Source organism: Taurulus bubalis (assembly GCF_910589615.1).
Source record: "Taurulus bubalis genome assembly, chromosome: 10".
NCBI classification, from domain to species: domain Eukaryota; kingdom Metazoa; phylum Chordata; class Actinopteri; order Perciformes; family Cottidae; genus Taurulus; species Taurulus bubalis.
The window spans coordinates 4,038,170-4,053,681 of NC_136598.1; the positions used below are offsets into that span (position 1 = coordinate 4,038,170).

General features: G+C 43.2%; 3 protein-coding genes across 3 annotated transcripts; 2 read left to right on the forward strand and 1 right to left on the reverse strand.

Annotated features, from left to right (window-relative positions):
- Nucleotides 1–379: 379 nt before the first annotated feature.
- six9 (SIX homeobox 9) lies at nt 380–2,271 on the forward strand (the record flags this gene model as incomplete). Its single annotated transcript, XM_079224405.1, has 3 exons — nt 380–772; nt 1,288–1,452; nt 2,122–2,271. 3 exons carry the CDS (start codon nt 380–382, stop codon nt 2,269–2,271), a joined length of 708 nt encoding a protein of 235 aa, XP_079080531.1.
- A 351-nt stretch (nt 2,272–2,622) lies between these two features.
- On the reverse strand, nt 2,623–7,399 carry qpctla (glutaminyl-peptide cyclotransferase-like a; the record flags this gene model as incomplete). Its single annotated transcript, XM_079225028.1, has 7 exons — nt 2,623–3,400; nt 3,514–3,630; nt 3,715–3,814; nt 4,105–4,266; nt 4,694–4,987; nt 5,063–5,209; nt 7,184–7,399. 7 exons carry the CDS (start codon nt 7,397–7,399, stop codon nt 3,255–3,257), a joined length of 1,182 nt encoding a protein of 393 aa, XP_079081154.1. The 3' UTR covers nt 2,623–3,254.
- Nucleotides 7,400–10,346: 2,947 nt separating this feature from the next.
- On the forward strand, nt 10,347–13,112 carry LOC306742967 (ribonucleoside-diphosphate reductase large subunit). Its single transcript, XM_079225429.1, has 3 exons — nt 10,347–12,225; nt 12,392–12,580; nt 12,658–13,112. The coding sequence occupies exons 1-3, from the start codon at nt 10,516–10,518 to the stop codon at nt 12,847–12,849; spliced, it is 2,091 nt and encodes a 696-aa protein (XP_079081555.1). The 5' UTR covers nt 10,347–10,515; the 3' UTR covers nt 12,850–13,112.
- Nucleotides 13,113–15,512: the final 2,400 nt, after the last annotated feature.

Sequence of the window (15,512 nt, forward strand, 5' to 3'; positions counted from 1 at the left end):
GGCACGGAAATTTTTATTCAAATGCATTTTCTTTCTGCATTGCAAAACCGTCATACTCTCTCTGTGAGTGGACGGCAGTACAATAGCAAATCCAAAATGTGTGTGAGCGTGTGCATGTATGTGTTTGTACAAGAGAAGGAGGGCTGTGGGGTGTGTTGTCATTACCCTGATGGTCTCAGGTTACCTGTGATTCAATTCTGCAGGGGCATGATGATAAACACACATGCACGTTCACTTGCTCACCCACAGACACGCCACAATGCTCCACTGAGGCGTCAGCTCGCTCCTGTGCAGACTTATGAGCGGTTGTTAGAAGACATTGACTTTGGTTCAACTCCCATCTCAGGACCTTGAGGGCAGGCATCCTGTTTCCACGGCAATGATCTTCACACCAGAGCAGGTGGCTTGTATGTGCGAGGTCCTTCTGCAGAGTGGCGGCATGGATCGCCTGGCTGGCTTCCTCCACACTCTTCCTCCTCCTTCCCTCTCCTCTTCTCCTCGCCCTGGGGAGCAGGAGAGTGTGCTGAAGGCTAAAGCCGCAGTGGCCTTTCACCAGGGCCACTTCACTGACCTCTACGCCCTGCTGGAGGGCTTCCCCTTCTCCCCGCGCAGCCACCCGCTCCTGCAGCAGCTCTGGCTCCGAGCCCACTACATGGAGGCCGAGAGGCAGAGGGGCCGGCCCCTGGGAGCTGTGGGGAAGTATCGCGTAAGGAGGAAGTTTCCTCTACCACACACCATCTGGGACGGAGAGGAGACCAGCTACTGTTTCAAGGTATATATATATATAGATACATAAATGTGAATCTGAACCATTTATTGCCATGTATGTTTTCACATACAAGGAATTTGTCCTGGCGGGAAGTGCATCATATTGAACATTTAACAATAAACATATATATATATATATATATATATATATATATATATATATATATATATATATATATATATAACAAACTGTTACTTGGATTATATTTTGCTGGTGAAACTTCACTTCAACACAATTTTGAATGCAGGACTATTTTCCCTTTAGCACCTTTTTCCAATGTCAGGGATGAACTGGAAACTGACAAAAGTTTGCTTTGAAAGGCTTTACACCATTTAACCTCAAATTACGAATAACAATATATTATCAATACAGGTTGAACTGCAAAACCTACTTCAAATAGTTAAGATTAGCTACGGTTTTATTTATATACACTTGCACCGTAATTTACTGTTGTATTGATATGACCTTGTGTTCTAGTATCGTTCAGGCCTGACTTTATTTATTAAACATACCAACAGGAAAAATCCCGGAGTATACTTCGCAAGTGGTACTGCCATAATCCGTACCCCTCCACGCGGGAGAAGCGGGAGCTCGCGGAGGCCACCGGCCTGACGACCACGCAGGTCAGCAACTGGTTCAAGAACCGCAGGCAGAGGGAACGAACCACGGACGTGAACGGGTCAGTGATGGGCCGCAGAGAGATATGTCTCATTTTTAGAAAGAGGACATGACTTTCCAACAGGATAAAACCACCAATATATAGGGGCCCTACATGCTAAAAAACCTTCTAAACCTTTCTGCAGCCACTGTCTAGTGCCATGAACTTAAATTAATCATAATTAATTAATTCACGCATGTACACTTATTTAAAGAGTAACAGGTTTTTAATTAAGGAATGGAGTTTACCTTGTTTAAGGGTTTGTTGAATGCAGAGTGTTATGACAAATGATTGAGACCTGATCATCAGATGTTTGTTTTCTCAGACAAACTGGAGAAAGATAACTTCTAACTTAAAATAGCAATAACTGTTTCAATAAACTTTTAAGATTCATAAAATTTCAAGCACGAATTTATTGGTCTATTAGTGATTGTTGTCTTTCTTGTCATTGTCGTCATCCAATTTGAGATCGAGAAAGTAGAAATAATGTTTTTTTATATGCAACATGAACAGCTGAGCAAACTGAAATCACAAACTAATTGAACTTTTCATTTTTAACTTTGTGTTGCACACGTTACTTGTCTAATAGTACAACAGTATCCCCTTGTGGTTAAATTGAGACATGCCATTTAACAGTGCCGTGTAAGACATGATCAGATGCAGTTTTCTGATGCTCATCTTCTCTTCCTTTCAGTTTCCTGATATCAAGCTCTGGAGGAACCTCAGCCGAAGTCCATCCTTCCTCCGACAACGACTTTACACCTCCAGGAAGCCCACATCCGCTGCAGCGCCCTCCAGCTCCCCCCCTCTCTCACCCACCACGTCCTCTACCTCACATGTGTAGAGGCCTCCATTGAATATGCCCTTCAAATGTTTAACTTGTGACTTCTATTACTTGGTTGTTTCTTTTTGATTAGTATAATATTACAATGCAGTTTTACTAGTTCATTTTCTGATGTCAATAAAACAAATACTTTGCAAGTGATGTTTGTGACCAAAACCTTACTCTGCAGACATTGTTCTTCAACTTGTCAAAGGGTAGATGAGTTGGGCACTAAATGTTCCTCCATGGACATTTTTTTGTGTTTTTGACATCCTAAAATTGCATCAGATTCAAACAGAAATTCAAATTTTTTTTATTTCAGTACACCTTTTACATGGTTTAAATAAAAACAATTTGGACTTTAACTCTAATAGCATCATTGCAATGGCACAAAAATGTGCAGTATAGCCATATAATATAGCTGGATTAATAACAACAGGTTGTCAAGAGGATCCTCAGTCAAGTGAAGGTAAAGAATTATTCACAGATATGACCGAGTGTTTACAGCAGAGAAGACATTAGTGCATCTCAATCGTATCGATGGGGGAAATACATTTGAATGTTTTTTGCTTCATTTTTCACAGGAATGAAGCAAAACTAATTTAAATAAGAAATAGAGTGCCTTTGAATTCACAGACTCAACTTTCCAAATGGTTTCTCCTGTACCACGATACAGGAACTATTAGCATTTTAATAAAGACTCTTTTTATCTACATCGCATCCCCAGACTTGGACAGACATCTCCAACTCATCCGTCACAAGAAACCACGGAGTTTGGTCAGTCCAGCAGGGCCAAGTCTTTGGTAATGTGTTCGCTGGTATCCCAGTACACTGATTACAGAACAGCTTAGTTAATTTCACCAAGTTCTGCACTTGTGCATTTAGGTCCAATTTATGCTGGTCAGTACACAAGTATTTGTCATCAGTCTGACAAATAGCATTAGCACTCCAGTAGGGGGCAATATGCGAGCACCTTCGCCCCAATATTTGTTAGTGTTTTGTGTTCAGAAGCCCAGATATTCTGCCAGAAACACAGCCATGATCTTGGTCAGGTTCTCCACAGTGGGACGGTGCATGTTCTCCTCTGTGTCGTCCAGTGTGTGCCAGAACTGTGGGAAGGGAGTGGCGATGACGTGTAGCACGAGGACACCTATACGTGTGGAGGCAGGAGGGAGGAAAGGGGGAGATGGTGATGATGACTGGCAGCATGTGGTATATACCTACATCATGCATATTCTAAGATTGTCTGAGTATCACACACACCTCTGTGAAGGAAGGGGATGTGGTCGTCCTGCACAGGTCCGAGGTACACATCCTTCCTAAAATACGTCTGCTCTGAGGGGTGAGACGTCAGGAGACCCTGTCGATGGAGTTTCTTCTCTGAGAGCGAGGGAGGTGAAGGCAGAGTTAGGGCACACAAACGGAGAGGGCATTTTATTCATGAACGTTACAGCCCCTGCTTACCTGCAGCGATCAGACGGTCAAACCAGCGTGCCGTGTTATCAAAGTGATTAACAATCAGTGGATCCGGACCACCGAGCAGGTCTAACAGCACAAAAAGGTCCTGGAGAGAAAGTGCAAAGTCATACATACTGCCGGGATGTAAAACGTTGCATTACAGGAGAGGTGATGTTAGAGATCCTCACTAGATTCTAATTACTAACTACTTAAATTCAGACAGACCCTCAATTCCTATATTTAGCAGGAGGGTCAGTGCACACAGAAATTACTTAAGTTTCAAATGATATAGGTCTGGGCAGTCTGCTAAGGTCAGCCTGCTCATACATAATTTAGAGTGTGTCTGGATCAGGATGTGAGGATGACCATGAAGGTCGCGTATTTTATTTTCCTCACCACAGCCTGAAGCATGGTGGTGTGTGTGGCGCCTGCAGGATGAGGCGTGTTGGTCATCCGCTCAGCCAGGTGACGGGAGCCGTACAGCGAGTCTGTGGCGGTCCACTCTTCAAATGCTTCCTCCCCATCAAAAAACACCAGCTGAAGAGACACTGGGAGTTTCTAAGGAGGAAAAGGGAAGAAAGAAATTAAAATGGATCTCACAAAAAGCAGCATCTGAGGGCCGTTTCTCTTTCTGCAGTGATGTTGCAGTGTGTATTCTTAAAGTAACTACATAAAGCACAGACTCAGGGGGGATGCTGCTATTACAGATGACTGCTGCAAAGAAAACAAGGAGCTCGAGTCAGCATTTATTATCCTATACTGCAGCCACAGAGCCAGAGGGACAACATTATTCAGAAGAAGAAAAAAGAGAGAAGAGAGGCTACTCTTCTCAGCATCATCTTTTCTTTTTGTCGTAGGAAAGATCACAGGAAGTAGGAAACTAATCTGTCAACATGTGCAACTACTGTCTCAATCTCTTCAGTGCAACAACTGCCAAACAACAGGACATCAACACACATGTTACTAAACACAACTGAGCACAGACCTGCTGTTTGTATGATAGAAGCTGGGCATCCAGAGAGGTGACAAGCTCCAGAATCATAGCACATGGTACTGCGGAGTCACTGGCCCCCAGAAACACCTTCTCTGGGGTCCGGGGGTCTGGAGGCAGGACCTTGGAGTCGTAGTGGCAGGCGAGGAGCAGCCTGCGTGGGGCCGAAGGATCCAGAGTGGCAACGATGTTGGTGAAGGTGACCTGGCCTCGAGGGGTTGAAGACTGGAAGGAGTCCAAGTCTACGGCCCAGCCAGCAGACAGCGAAGACAGAGTGGAGGTGATGTGCTGAAGCAGAGCGGGTGGATTAAAGACGAGTGAGGGGAATGTGTAAAGAGGAGGAAACTATAAATATGTACACACCTGCTGTACCGCCAGGCTGCCTGGGGTCCCTGGGAGCCTCTCAATCAGGATGGGCCTCAGGTGGGTCTCCCACAGGCGGGTACCATCCACCTGAGAGGCCAGACGGCGGATTTGAGCCGGAGAGCACTTGCTGGGTTTGTGGGACAACTAGATGGACGGGAGAGAAGATTAATGACTCAGAAGCTAATGAGGGCAGATACAAAGTAAACAAAAGTAAAGTTAGGCAGCAAAGTGTAGCAATTGCACAGAGAACGAATAGTAAGAATCTGAACTCTTTTCAGGTGGTTCTGTTGTCCAGGTCCGACAAATGCTTGGCAGCACCTAATAGTTGTTGTGTAATTGTCATTTCTAGAAATAAGGTATCTCCATTTCTGTCCATCCTGGAGAAGAGACTTCTGTTGCTCTCCTTGAAGTATATTCCCATTATGTTATTTTTTGTGTTTGTGTCATTTTCCTTCTCCGAATTGAAGGTCTAAAGCCCTTTGATCATACAAATAAAACATAGAGAAAAGTATGGGATAACAATGTGCAGAGGAATGACATCAAACTTAAGATGCCACCGTTGAATGCAGCCAATGATTACTTTAATTATCAATTAATCTGCAGATTACTTTCTCTATAAATTGTTTAGTCACTATTTTTTATATTTTTTTGCACTAAACTTTAGTGCAAAAAAATATAAAAAATAGTTAAAGTATACATCACAATTTAGTGTTGGTATCTGGCTGTAGGGCCGGCAGAACTTGACACTAGAAGGTTGTTTAAAAACTCATCAGCTGAAATGTGGAAAGTGTATTTGTGCTCTCCTTAAATCGGAGTTTACCACAATACATTTTGACGTCACTACTTGTTTTGTAACTAATTGTGGTTCAATATGCAACTAATAGAAAGTGTGAGGTGGAAACTTGAAACCTTGCCTTGTATCCAACAAACAATATTTGCATATTCATAGATTTTAGATGTCGTCATTTCTCGAGGGGATTTTTAAAAGATAGTAGCAGTTTAAGGATGATTAAAGTTTAAGTCATTTTTTTAAACAAAACAAATGACTTAAAAAGTTATCCTTCAGTTCATCGGCTAATAATGAATTAATCGACTCCTAGTTTTACCAGTAGACACGTGATCAGCTCCAGTTTTAAGTTGCTGTGTGAATGAATATACACAAGTGGACTCGGAGGCTCAGCTTTGTCCCCACTAACACGTCTCATATCAGGTTACTATGTCACATCACAGACATCCAGACAATGCAACACAATCTGGTTGTGACTAATACACACGTCAGTGACAGTGAACATACTAGTAAAGTTGTACAGTCTGCATGTGTGTGTCAGTGACAGTGAACATACTAGTAATGTTGTACAGTCTGCATGTGTGTGTGTCAGTGAACATACTAATAAAGTTGTACAGTCTGCATGTGTGTGTGTCAGTGAACATACTAATAAAGTTGTACAGTCTGCATGTGTGTGTCAGTGTCAGTGAACATACTAATAAAGTTGTACAGTCTGCATGTGTGTGTCAGTGACAGTGAACATACTAATAAAGTTGTACAGTCTGCATGTGTGTGTCAGTGAACATATTAATAAAGTTGTACAGTCTGCATGTGTGTGTCAGTGACAGTGAACATACTAATAAAGTTGTACAGTCTGCATGTGTGTGTCAGTGACAGTGAACATATTAATAAAGTTGTACAGTCTGCATGTGTGTGTCAGTGAACATATTAATAAAGTTGTACAGTCTGCATGTGTGTGTCAGTGACAGTGACCTGGTAAAGTTGTACAGTCTGCATGTGTGTGTCAGTGACAGTGACCTGGTAAAGTTGTACAGTCTGCATGTGTGTGTCAGTGAACATACTAATAAAGTTGTACAGTCTGCATGTGTGTGTCAGTGAACATACTAATAAAGTTGTACAGTCTGCATGTGTGTGTCAGTGACAGTGAACATATTAATAAAGTTGTACAGTCTGCATGTGTGTGTCAGTGACAGTGAACATATTAATAAAGTTGTACAGTCTGCATGTGTGTGTCAGTGAACATACTAATAAAGTTGTACAGTCTGCATGTGTGTGTCAGTGAACATACTAATAAAGTTGTACAGTCTGCATGTGTGTGTCATGACTCTTACCCTGTCTTTGGTGAGATCTGCGGTCGGCACGCGGCTCGCCTGTCCGTCGCTGGTGTCGTTTGACAGGGAGACTCCCAGCACCACCGCGAGCACCAGAACCCCGAGGAGGCAGAGCAGCAGCACCCGGGCCCGGGGCATCCGCACCCGGTCACAGCCGGGGAGAGAGCCGTCGGTGCTCTGCTGCAGAGGCTTGTACCTCCGACTGGACCTGGACATGACGGGGAGACACGAGGAGGAGGAGGAGGAGGAGGAGGAGGACGTCCTAACAGCTACGTGTCCTCACCGACTTGTAAAGCCCGCAGAAGGGAGACTCACACAGGAAGTCGAAGCTGCAAAGGTTGTCTGTCAGACCGGTTGTTACATGTGACTGTAGTCCCGTTTCAGTGCAGTGATGCATCCTTTACAGGTGACTCCAGCAGCCCAGCTCTCTGAAGGCATTGTTGATTTCATGGTTTTCTCAAATTAATCGAGGATAAAATCATAATTTACACACAAACAGATTAATTTTGTCTAGCATATGTTGTTTAGCGAGCAGCAACTATTTACAGCGGAGTTGAACGCATTTTCATCCACTCGCAGCTCCTAATGAGGAAAATTACAATAAAGAGATCGTGTCGCGTGAGCAAAGTTTTCATAACTCTTCTGTTGCAGTAGTCTAGTTAAATGTACACATGTAATGTGTCTTCTCATCACGGGACATCTTGGGAGCCTCTGGTCGAATCGTGGCGTGACTTCTTTTCGGTTTCTATTGTGGTTGGCGGACAGCTTTGTGCTGCGCTATCGCCACCTACTGGTCGGGCGAAGGATCTGCAGTCAATGTGACGTACAAGCCTTCATTTCGGAGGCAAATACACTTCACTTTTACTTAACAAAATCAGATTTTGAACTATAATCTAAATAATTAAGATGTATTTTAATAGCCGTATATAATTAAGTGTTTCATTTTAAGTAAATGAATCCGAATATATCAAAAGAGGTCTCAGATCAACTCACTGCAATACAAATAGTACGACCATTTCCCCGGTGTAAACTAAAAGAAGACCTATCATTTCTATTTTACTTTCAGTGTCAAACTAATCTATCACAGACCTGTTCACCTCATCTTCATCTGTGAAGATGGTAACTATCAAAACCAAATTGATTACAGTCCCCCATTAACTTCATTTAACATCCTTACTACACTAGGAAATTAAACGTCTGGGTGTGGTTAATGTACATGAACGATCTGCAGTCGCAAAATATCAGTTTCAAATACTCCTGACGTATCTACCCAAATCATTGCATCATCATCCTGTATTTTTCCTTCATCTGTCCAGCTTGTTGTCATTGTCCCCAGCTGTTATTTCTATATCTGTCAAAGTACATTGAAATAGATGCAAAACACAGGAATCAAAGTCCTGCTTTGTGCTAATACATATTTATGCTCCCTGGCTTAGTTTGCAGGAATATTTGATTTAATGCATCGATTCCCTGGGTGAGTGAGAACATCGTGAGGATAAATTTTTGTGTGCTCTATGAATGCTAATTAGTGAGCCTGAATCAAGTCAGGACAAGACAAAACAAAACATGTTGTGTGACCTATTTCTCTATCCCGCCAGATTTTCGTCCGGGAAAATGAACGGAAGAGGAAGTGTCATTCAAAATGTTCTGATTGGTCCTCAGATAAAAAAGTCCCGCGTTCTCTCGCTGGTGATTGGTCCACACGCCCGTCCATCCCTGCGCGCAGCGGTGACGCCTTCCGTACAAATACGACGTGAGCGGGACTTCGAGCAGTTGTCCTCGCTTCCTCTGGACGGACTCTCGCGTCTCTCCGCACGTTTGGACACCAAGCAGAAGATAAAGTCGTCTTCGTTCAGCTGCTGTTTTTTCCTCTCAGGACACCAGCAACGTCACACTCTGCCAGCATGCACGTGCTCAAGCGAGGTGAGCCGTTTTCTGCGGTCACGCTCCGGCCTCAGTTAGCTTCTGTGCTATAATGTCTATAATGTCGTTATTCAACTACAGCGACGTATGTGACTATTGGTTATTAGACGTAACCTTTAACTCCGTGCTTTAGTCGGTCAGCTAACGTTAACTAGCAGTCCCTCCGTTAGCTAAGTTAGTTAAGCTAACTAGTTAACCAGTGAGCAGCAGGTTGCAGTCGAGCTGTCAGCTAGTTATTGAGTTAACTCATTCATCGTTAACGAGCACGTCGTCGTATAAAAGTCAGATTAATCGCCAGCTGGTCATACAAACCATCTTTGATTTATAGAGATGTAATTTCCGATTCTTCCGGCTGCAAGGGCTTCTTTGTCCTGGTTGGCGCCAAAATGTAAAGTTAACGTCGTTCAGGCCTGAATGTGGACCTCGAGTCTCTGGTGGGGAAGTTAGTGAAGTATAAGGACTGATGATGGTAACTGAAGTATTTGATGACCACAATACCCTGTATTAGTAGTTCTAGTGGAATGTAACTCAAGTGCCTTTGCTTTGTGGTACTTGTACATTGAGTATTTACATTTCATGCTATTTACTACATTGGAGGTAAATACTGAACGTGTTACTCCACTTAATGTATTTGACTTTAATTGAAACATCAATGCATCACTAATTATATTATACTATTATATGATTCTGAAACTGGCATTCTGCATCATGAGGACTCAAGGTACTTTGATAAAAAGATGTTAATACTTAGTCAATTTATTAATAATTAAATACCTGGAGGGATCACACTGTATTAAAATATTCGGCTATTATGATTTTTATTTTGTATTTGAGCAAATCTATACTTCAAAAATCAATTAGCTTTAATATCTCCACAAATTAATCCATCTGTTTGGAAGTCAGAACAGGAAAAGATTGAAAGTAAACTAATTCAAACTGAATTGTTGACAAAAATATCTTAACTGATTTAAATATCCAGTTGGACATTGGCAGCCCAGCATCTGGCTGGATTGATCTGATTGATACTTACTGAGGCAGCTAATAGTTTAATATTTACTGTTGATTGTATAATTTCAGACTTTCAACTTTGCACCATGTTAATGGGATTAACTGAGAAGTGTTTTGTTTGTTTTTCAGATGGCCGCCAGGAGCGCGTCATGTTCGATAAAATCACCTCTCGTATCCAGAAGCTGTGCTACGGACTTAACTCTGACTTCGTGGATCCGGCCCAGATTACGATGAAGGTGATCCAGGGTTTGTACAGCGGCGTCACCACCGTGGAGCTCGACACGCTGGCTGCAGAGATCACTGCCACTCTCACGACTAAACACCCCGATTATGCCATCCTCGCCGCGCGGATCGCTGTCTCCAACCTGCACAAAGAGACGAAGAAGGTTTTCAGCGACGTGATGGAGGACCTGTACAACTACATCAACCCATTGAATAGACAGCACTCTCCCATGATCTCCAAGCAGACGCTCAACATCGTTCTTGAGAACAAAGACCGCCTCAACTCGGCCATCATTTTCGACAGGGATTTCTCCTACAACTTCTTTGGCTTCAAGACTCTGGAGCGGTCCTACCTGTTGAAGATCAACGGCAAAGTGGCCGAGCGGCCGCAGCACATGCTCATGCGAGTGTCTGTCGGGATCCACGAAAAGGATATCGACGCAGCCATCGAGACCTATAACCTGCTGTCGGAGAAGTGGTTCACCCACGCCTCTCCTACGCTCTTCAACGCAGGAACCAATAGGCCGCAGCTGTCCAGCTGCTACCTGCTCGCCATGAAAGACGACAGCATCGAAGGCATCTACGACACCTTGAAGCAATGCGCCCTCATCTCCAAGTCAGCCGGAGGAATCGGTGTGGCAGTCAGCTGCATCAGAGCAACGGGGAGCTACATCGCCGGCACCAACGGCAACTCCAACGGGCTCGTCCCCATGCTGAGAGTTTACAATAACACGGCACGCTATGTGGACCAGGGCGGGAACAAGAGACCCGGGGCCTTCGCCATGTACCTGGAGCCCTGGCACTTTGATGTGTTTGACTTCCTGGAGCTGAAGAAGAACACGGGAAAGGAGGAGCAGAGAGCCAGAGACCTTTTCTACGGCATGTGGATCCCTGACCTGTTCATGAAGAGAGTGGAGAGCAACCAAGACTGGTCTCTGATGTGTCCCAACGAGTGCCCTGGGCTGGACGAGTGCTGGGGGGAGGAGTTTGAAAAGCTCTACACCTCCTATGAGAAGGAGGGGAGGGTCAAGCGCGTGGTGAAGGCGCAGCAGGTGTGGCATGGCATTATTGAGTCACAGACCGAAACTGGTACGCCATACATGCTGTACAAAGACGCCTGCAACCGGAAGAGCAACCACCAGAATCTGGGCACCATCAAGTCCAGCAACCTCTGCACAGAAATCATTGAGTACACCAGCCACGACGAGGTAGCCGTCTGCAATCTGGCCTCAATCGCGCTCAACATGTACGTCACCCCCGAGCAGACTTTTGACTTTGAAAAACTAGCATCCGTGACCAAAGTAATCGTCAAGAACTTGAACAAGATCATTGAAGTCAACTTCTACCCCGTGCCTGAAGCGGAGAAGTCCAACAAGCGCCACAGGCCAATAGGAATTGGCGTACAAGGTTTAGCAGATGCCTTCATCCTCATGCGTTACCCGTTTGAAAGCCCTGAAGCTCAGCTGCTGAACATCCAGATCTTTGAGACCATTTACTACGCCGCCCTCGAGGCGAGCTGCGTTCTGTCCGCTGAGCACGGCCCCTACGAGACGTACGAAGGCTCTCCCGTCAGCAAGGGCATCCTGCAGTACGACATGTGGGAGAAGACGCCCACCGACCGGCTGGACTGGAAACTGCTGAAGGAGAAGATTGCCATGCACGGCGTGAGGAACAGTCTGCTGCTGGCCCCGATGCCCACAGCCTCCACCGCCCAGATCCTGGGCAACAACGAGTCCATCGAGCCCTACACCAGCAACATCTACACCCGCCGGGTGCTCTCCGGAGAGTTTCAGATCGTCAATCCTCATCTGCTCAAAGACTTGACGGAGAGAGGACTGTGGAGCGAGGAGATGAAGAACCAGCTGATCAGCCACAACGGGTCCATTCAGGTAATCCAGATCATATCAGGTCGCCTTCCATAGGAAGTGTTGGTGTGCTTATTTTTGGCATTTTTACTTTAAGAATGTTGCGGATGATTAAATGGATGTCGGGTGATTGTTTCGGACGTAACGGTTCAGATTTTTTTACCAATAATTAAATGATTTGTTTCAACAGGAAATTAATGAGATTCCAGATGATCTGAAGGAGCTCTATAAAACCGTTTGGGAAATCTCCCAGAAGACCATAATCAAGATGGCCGCCGACCGCGGCGCCTTCATCGACCAGAGCCAGTCGCTGAACATCCACATCGCAGAGCCAAACTACGGCAAACTAACCAGCATGCACTTCTACGGATGGAAACAAGTAAGTGAGACCTGGATATAAAATAACTTGCTATGAAAGCAGCAACGTGTGTCACTCACCTCTTCCTCTCGCCACAGGGTCTGAAGACGGGGATGTACTACCTGAGGACGAAGCCTGCCGCTAACCCCATCCAGTTCACCTTGAACAAGGAGAAGCTAAAGGAGCCGCAAGAGACGGTCAAGGCCACAGAGGAGATCAAAGAGCGTAACATTGCTGCCCTGGTGTGTTCTCTGGAGAACCGGGACGACTGTCTCATGTGTGGATCGTAGACGTGTCCTCCTCCACTCCAGAATCACCGAGACCGGCTTCAGGTCGTCGGGCTAAACGCACCTGCTGTGACTTGGTCATGGAGCCTGTTATTTAAGTGCATTTGTAACAATTCCAAGACTTGAGCATTTGTCATTGACCGCACTGTATAGAATTAATTTTATTAAAGTGTTCTGCTTACTTATGTCAATATATGGCTTTAATGACTCAACAAAATGTACGTGGTTGGAAATAAAATAACTTTGTAATAGAAAATAAAACGTTTTACATGCAATATTATATTATTATTATTTGGGGGGTGTGGAGGAGACTTATTGGAGGTGAAAGTGTAGCATTGAAGCTAAAGATTTGTTAATTGGTTAAAAGACCAAATGCAGCAAGATCCGCGCATGTCCCAGGTTTGATTCCTGGCTGGCCATTCCCTCACTATTCCTGTCTTTCCACTGTCGGAAGGCATGAAATGCCCACACGGAGCTTTAAAAATACATTTTAAAATAGTTGCTTTTTTTTACATCTGTAATTATGACAGTCCACCTGGTGCTTTGCATCAAATGCGTCAGAAAATGTCCTTTGGCTAAATTATTTTCTTTTTCAGGAGATCTAACTTTCAAAATCTGGCAAGTATTTGTTATGTTATAAATGCTTAAAACTAATTAAAGTCAAACTTATTTGAATGCATCAGGTTTCTCTTCATAAACCGTTGTAAATTAACATGAACATTTGAGATTACAGAAATGAAATTTAACCTTTTGCATCTTAAACCGGTGCGATGGCCTAGAGCTAGGAAAACTTTCTTGGAAATCAGACCATGTTGATAATTGTTTTTAATATATTTTTTATAAAATAATGAAAACATAATTTACACTTTTAAATGTACAAGTTATTACAACCCAAAGAAAACAATGTCCAACCAAAACGTTCCGTCTGTGCATCACGTGCCGGTGCCCTGTGCAGAAAGCACCGGCACAAACGGGAAAAGATGCCAGAAAATAGAAAACAACGAGGAATCATACAAATCATTTTTGTACAGAGATCAGAAGTAAAACGGCATACACAAATAAAAACACAGTACCCTCATCTCTCAACAGTGGGAATGTGTTAAAAATAAATTATCAAAATATTTAACATCTAAAAAAACAAACCTAGTTTTACAATATTACCATTAACCATGATGCAAACTTGATTTGATTTCAACAGGGACCGTTGTGTGTGCTATAAATAGCTTAAAATTATACATAACAAACTTTATAAAAAAGAAACCTTGCCCCCTTTTTACATAAGCAAACTAAAGAGACTTGCAGATACTAAAATCACAGCTACACCTGCAAAGCTGCATGAATGAAGGTCTTCAATACGAGGAGTGCGTCACCTGAACTAAAAATGCCCAAACAGGAAATAAAACACACTTTTTTGAGAATCTGACCCCATTATAGCCTGAATTCGTTTATGAGACACGGGTAAGACGAGCATTTCTGAACCCAAACAACGGTCTAAATAGGTATAAATGTTATTGGTATTAAAGTCACACAGCCCAATGCAACGGTAGATCTGGCTGCAGAGTAATAAAGGAGTTATGAAAGCAGGAGGAAATGGCAGTTTTTTTGTGCAGCTCAGATTACAACACGTTTCCTCTTGTGTCAGGGAAAGAAAAGTACTTTTGATAGAAGGAGTGGGCGATGAGGATGTATCTCGTCACGGCATATATCGTTTTATATGAAGATATCAATATAGTCGACTTTATGGAAAATCAATTGAAAAGCAACTTTCTATTTCTGCAAATTAAACACTTATGAATCAAGATATTCAATCATTAAAAACAAAATTAATATTGACATAAAAAAGGTCAGATTTTCTACTTTGCCTAAAATGAATGAATACGCCCATAAGTATTAAAGGGATGACGACAATGGTATAAACCTTACGCTGTAGACCTTTCATTTACATCGCCCACTCCTAACTGATGGTTTAATGTCATTGAAAAGCATGTTGAGAAACCTGAGAGTTAGGATTTAAAGTTCAACAGTTCCAGTCAGACCAGGGAAGGAGAAACCTCCTGATGAGGGAAGGATCAGTCCGACAGGGCCGAGCAGGAGATCATCGAGTACAACTTCATCAGCAATAAGTACAACTGACACGGGAAGATTACGTGTCATCCTCTGCAGGGATGTAATTGTTCAGTACCAACGTCGAAAAAAACACTCATTATTTCTGTATGAAAAATAGATATAGTAAGACAATATCATTAAGCAAGCTAGCAGTATAAATAGTGTCTTGTGTTCATTTGGGTTATCAAAGAACACGGGGACAAGCCCTCTCTCTCACTGGTTCGGATATGAAGGAGTTACATGTACAGAACATGTTTTCGAGAAGCACACAATACAGTTTCATTTTAATTAGTATGCAATGACGACATAAATATAAGAATGATTTGACATTTTTCAGGACACCATGTTTGGTAACAGCTATCAAATCAAGTATGTGATGCAGTTTGATAAATTAAAAAAAGAAAGACATTTTCAGCTGAAATTGCCAATCAGATCAGAGAATTTGGTGTAACACCAGGACCGAGCGACGTCCTGCGAGTTACTGCTCTCCAAAACAATAGTCCCTAAAACAATGAATTTTCCTTTTTTAAACTCAGACTTTATTTGGGATGAACAAATTA

What these genes read in the sequence shown, in the direction of transcription:
- LOC306742967 (XM_079225429.1), top strand. Translation starts at nt 10,516, where the DNA reads ATGGAGGACCTGTACAACTACATCAACCCATTGAATAGACAGCACTCT. An exon ending in GCCACAACGGGTCCATTCAG is followed by an intron (nt 12,226 to 12,391) that starts GTAATCCAGATC and finishes TTGTTTCAACAG; the next exon opens with GAAATTAATGAGATTCCAGA. An exon ending in ACTTCTACGGATGGAAACAA is followed by an intron (nt 12,581 to 12,657) that starts GTAAGTGAGACC and finishes CTCTCGCCACAG; the next exon opens with GGTCTGAAGACGGGGATGTA.